The 5,703-nt window shown below is 39.6% G+C and overlaps 1 protein-coding gene across 1 annotated transcript; it reads right to left on the bottom strand.

The window, feature by feature from the left end:
* Window positions 1–2,284, bottom strand: LOC125448675 (probable G-protein coupled receptor 139). The gene is made up of 2 exons (XM_059644012.1): window positions 2,188–2,284; window positions 1–896 (listed from the first exon to the last, which is right to left on the bottom strand). The coding sequence occupies exons 1-2, from the start codon at window positions 2,282–2,284 to the stop codon at window positions 1–3; spliced, it is 993 nt and encodes a 330-aa protein (XP_059499995.1).
* Between the last annotated feature and the right edge of the window lie 3,419 nt (window positions 2,285–5,703).

Below are 5,703 nucleotides of genomic sequence, written 5' to 3' on the forward strand. Positions count from 1 at the left end.
TCAACAAATTATTTTGACCAACTTAATGAAGGGATACATTACTCCATTCTTCAACTCTTCTCTGAATTTCCTCTGGGTAACTGCATAAATAAAGGTGTTCGTGGCGCAACTCAGGAGCTGGAGCATGAAGCCAATCTCATTCACAAATGTTGGCAGCGGAACTGGATATCCCAAGTAATCAAATCGCTTTAATACGGAATAAGCAATGAACACCATCCATAGTGTAATGAAATTGCCAGATATAACAAAAAGCAAAATCATGGATTTCCTCCGACTCCCCATCTCTGGGTCACTGGGACTGTCCCCAGTTGACTGACCTAGGAGTCTCCTGCGGGCTCTGTTGGCTAATATAATATTTTTGACAGTCAATGCATTTAACACTAGAATCAAAACAAATGGAATGAATGGCGTAATTATGTAATGCATCAATTCAACGATAGTCCAGGCAATTGAAGTAATTACAGCATACATCACGCTACAAAACCATGGGGTATTAGAAAGCCAGTAACTACTTGAATACAAGAAACACCAGAAAATGTTCTTCAAACAACTCAGCACAGTCACTGTTCCTAAAACCACACACGCTGTTTTCTTGGTGCAATGTTTACTTCTCAGCTTTTGGCAGCAAATGGCTACAAACCGATCAAAGGTGAACATGACGGTGAACCAGACAGAACAGTCTGTGGCAGCATAAAGCATAACAGCATGGATGTTGCACAAGGAGACAAAATTCAGAAAAAAGAAGTCCTCCCGATATGCAATAGGAATTTGTCGTAGTATCAGATCAAAGATAATGACCAACAGATCTGCTCCTGCCATGGCCACCAGGAAATGAGTCACACATTTGGAAAGGCCGCACTTTCCTCGAACCAGGACCACTATTGCAATCACATTAACTTGAAAGGAGACAAAAATGATCATTTATTGTTCAGATATAATGCAGAAGTTTTTTTTTGTTTGTTGTAGCTTTATTTCCAGTGAAATATTGAAGCACATTCTTATTGGATATCCAATGACGTTGCATTAAACTGAAATGTTATCACAGAGCTGCTGTTTAATATTCCATGATGAAAAGGCAGGATTCAGACTTGAGCTCTCCAAACAGCAATTAATGTGGGAGAGGATACAATCTTTTGAATAATCATTAATGTCCCATCAGAAACTTCAAAGAAAGAAAATTGTACAAGAATCCAACTGCAGAACAAGTCAAAAGCAGAATATCTTGGTTCAACGCTGCACAAGGACACTTCCGGAGACAGAACAGTGTTGTTTGAAATCCTGGGCAGATTTAAACATTCATCAGCTACCAGCAAATTTAGGTTGCATGGTTAATAGCTGCTTATGTGAGGGATTCTAATAAAGTTTAAATTATCAAGTACCTGATTCTCAAAGAGATTTTATTAACTAGCTGAAAGAGAGATAAATTGTGATATGTTCACCCAAAAGACATGAATTCGTGAAACATGCTTAAAACAAAACCAATGTTTCTTTTTCCAGAGATACAAAAGGAGCAACTTTTCAAATTGGAGCCCTATTTTCTATCAAGAAAGAAATGTTGGAACAGAAATGAGCCAGTCAGAGTCTTTGATGTTCTGCTACATTCAGGTGGGTCATGGACAAATTTCATTAATTGCTCACGCACTTTTTTTTTAAATCCCATTCTCCTCCCTGCATTAGAAGAAGCCATTGTAACGGCAATTTAGAAAGAAGCAGAGAGACAAAGAGGATAAATGAAAGATAGTGAGAAAGGAGGAAGAAAGAAGAAAAGAAAGGAGGAAAGAAGGAAAGAAAGGAGGAAAGAAAGACGGAAGGAAGGAAAGAAAGAAAGAAAGAATGAAAGAAAGAAAGAAAGAAAGAAAGAAAGAAAGAAAGAAAGAAAGAAAGAAAGAAAGAACAAAGAAGAAAAAGAAAGAAAGAAAGAAAGACAGACAGACAGTCAGAAAGAAAGAAAGAAGGGGGAAAATGAAAGAAAGAAACAAAGAACTGACAGGTAGATAGATGGAGAGACTCTTTTGTGCCTCGCAAGTGATATGACAGTTCTGAATTCTAACAGAAGAACGGAATCCTCTTGATGTCTAGCCTTTGCTCAAACGTAGGGAGGATCTCTAAATAAAAAGTGGCACAACGGTTACGATGAAACATGACTGTATTCCACTTTTTGAAACATCATCCACACGTGTAACTTACCCAGGACACTAAACGTGGCTAAAACTGGATAATAAATCTTCTGTAAAGCAGTAATCGCCCACAGAATCTTCAACTTGATCAAAAAACCAAGAGACATGATTTTCCTTTTACAAATGGTGGATATTTTGATGATCCTTGTCAAAATTTAGCCAGTTGTCTCTTTGAGAGATTGAGATCATTTCCTTTATTTATAGGAGGGAGAATTTATCAGATCAGAAAATCAGTTCCCAAGTTAATGGAGCCTAATTACACACACACGAATGAAAGTAATGAAATACACCAATTATTGTAAGAGAAATTTGTAAATAAAAAAAGTGATGCCCAGAATAGTTATTCCTAAAACTTCTCCCAAACCCAAACATTAGCCCAATCTGCACATGAATGGAGCAGCCCATATGCAACAAATCTGACAAAGGTATTTTCCAAAAAAATCAATATTTGAAAATAAGAACAAAATTTGCACAGAAAAATAGCTTAATGGGTGAGTTTAACTGTCAGTATTTAGATTGGTATTTTAGTATTGACATGTTACAGAAGAGTTTGCGATGAGGCTATAATCACTGATTTATACACTAGCCACTTCCCGGACTTCTTGACTGGAAATTTCATTCAAATAGCTATAAAAATAAATCCTTCGACTTTTTTCGCTGGTGGTGGGGTGCAAGTGAGTCTGCGTGTGGCAGCATTTATTTCTCATTCACAAAAATGTGCTGTTGACCTGCCTACTTGGTACAGTCCATGAGCTGCAGTTAGACACACGCTAGCAAGACCAAGTAGGAAGCTTAGAATACAGCAATAAGCAACTCAACTCCTAACTCCCTAAACCCTGTCAAGCATCTGCAACCTGAAATTCAGAAGAGTGATGTTACACTCACGATTTGCCTGATCAAGTGAAGCTCCAACACCACTTGGGGAAGCTTGGCGTGAATTAGGAAACAGCAGCTCGCCTGATTGGCATCACATCCACAAGCACCCTGTCCCTCCACCATCACCAGCTGCCTGCATCATCTACAAGATGTACAGTTGAAAGTTGAACAAGGTGATGACCAATAAAACAGAGATAAGGTTTTTTTTGTCTTTCTCATCAGCTTGCGAGCCTCAGATATCCTTTTCTCGAAAGGGAATTGATTCAAAATCAAAAATCAATAATAGAGAGGAAAGATAAAGCAACCTAAACATAAGCAAATTTACAAGCATCTGAAATTGTGTGAAACAGAACAGTAGCAGAAAATGGAACACACACCCCTTATGGCAAGATAAAGGAGAGGCCACAGTTGCTTTAAAGCTTTCTTCTGACTGCCTTCATGTAGGAAAGTATAAATATTGATGGGCATAATGGGGATTCAAGCACTAATATGAGTTTTTTTTTTAATTAGTTAAATAGTTCTTGAAAAGAAAAACACCCTGGATAAATTAAACAATGCAACAGTTAGTAATTTATTTGGATCTTATGGTAAACATCCTGGCATTCAAAGCAAAAGGAAGCAGAGAGAGTGTGTGCATTGTGTTTTTGACTTTCCTGAGTAAGTTTCACAGTGGTTATTGATTGTATCACAGCACACTGGCGAGCACTGTCAAGGTCTGAACTGTGTTGCAAAATGTTTGGGAGGCAGTGCGAGGTCGTGAAATAACAAGGTGTAGAGTTGGATGAACACAGCCAGCCAGGCAGCATCAGAGGAGCAGGAAGGCTGACATTTCGGGCATAGACCCTTCTTCAGAAAGTTTTTTCATGTTTCCAATCTTGTTCAGAGCTTCAATGTCTACTATTGAAGGCTACACCTACTGTCGACAAATGTGCGGAGGCAAACCACCAGATTCACACATGTGCATGCTTTGGATACTGCGCCTTATGGCTTAAAAGATGAATGTGAATGTGTTGTGCTCTTATTTGCCCGGTTGAAGTGGGCCATGGGTCTGGAAAGAATGTGAATCATTGATCCAGATTCTCAGTCATTCCTGAGATTTTCTGCCTTCACTACAAATTCGCAATTTCTGCCTAAAGTGAGTGATTGGTAAAAGAAGGCATGGTCAAACTGTGATGGAAACAATTGTCGGCAGAAGTCAGAAACATTGATGTGCATGGGTTAACCAAACATGAACAGAAGTCTGATCCCATCAGACTGCAATTGTACTATTTATAAGATTAAACTCAAGTCTGAAAAATCCATTTCATCGTTGTCAATGAGAAGCTAAGGATCATGCGACATAGAAAATGGGTGCAACAGCACGTTGTTCAGATCATGAGCCATTCACAAACATTTGATCCAGTATTAGTCGATCCTTTATCTTGACGCCACATTCCCCCGTCTCCCTATACCCTTTAAGACCGTCAGTGTGTTGAAACCTGTCCATTCCTGTCTTAAACATATTCAGTGAATTAGTTCCATAGCTTTAGACTGTGAAGAACTCCACACGCTCAGCCATCTCTGAGTGAAAACAATTGCTTTCAACTCATTTTTACATGATCTGCCATCCAAATTGATTGCAAATCTGTGGCTTTTCTGGCAACAGCAACTGGGTTGGATTGTCATGTTTATTCATCTTCCTCTAACTGAAATATTCCAGAAGGATGGGAATGTTGGAACAGGATATTCGGGACTGTAAGAAGTTGGCCTTTTGGATCGTTGACTCTGCTCCACCATTCACTGAAATCATCGCTGATATGATCATCCTCAACACCACTCTCCCCATTATCCTTAATCCTCTTACTGCTTATTTAAAATCATTTACAGGATGAGGCCATCACTTTTAGGAAGCATTTATTGCCCATCCCTCATGGCGCAGAGGGCACTTCAGAGTCAACCATTTTGCTCTAAGCCTTAAGTTAGTAGTAGTACAGGTCAGGTAAGGATGGCAGTTTCCATCCCGAAGTGACATTAGTGAACCAGATGGACAATTGCCAATGGATTCATGATCATCATTAAATTCTTAATTCCAGATATTTTACGGAATTCAAATTCCACCATTTAACACACTGGGATTCGAACCTGAGTCCCCAAACATTAGAGATAACAAGGTGTACAGCTGGATGAACACAGCAGGCCAAGCAGCATCAGAGGAGCAGGAAGGCTGACGTTTTGGGCCTAGACCCTTGTTCAGAAATTTCTAGACCCAAAGCGTCAGCCTTCCTGCTCCTCTGATACTGCTTGACCTGCTGTGTTCATCCAGCTCTACAACTTGTTATCTCAGATTCTCCAGCGTCTGCAACTCCTGTTATCTCTCCCCACCATATTATTTGGGTCTCTGCATTAACAGCCCAGCAATAATACCCTGAGGCCATCGCTACCCCATTTACATATCAGCCTGCCTCAACCTTGAATATACCTGGAAACCAGCCATGACAGGCCGCTGTGAAAAACAAATCCACAAATACTCTGCCCACTGACAGACGAATTCCTCCACATCTCTATCTTAAATATCACACTCCTCATTATGAGGTGATGTTATCTGGTCATAGACTTTCCCACACAGAGAAACAATTTCTCCCCATCTACCCTGTCAACACCTGTAAGATTC

The sequence above is a fragment of the Stegostoma tigrinum genome, unplaced genomic scaffold, assembly GCF_030684315.1.
Source record: "Stegostoma tigrinum isolate sSteTig4 unplaced genomic scaffold, sSteTig4.hap1 scaffold_410, whole genome shotgun sequence".
Taxonomy (NCBI): Eukaryota; Metazoa; Chordata; class Chondrichthyes; order Orectolobiformes; family Stegostomatidae; genus Stegostoma; species Stegostoma tigrinum.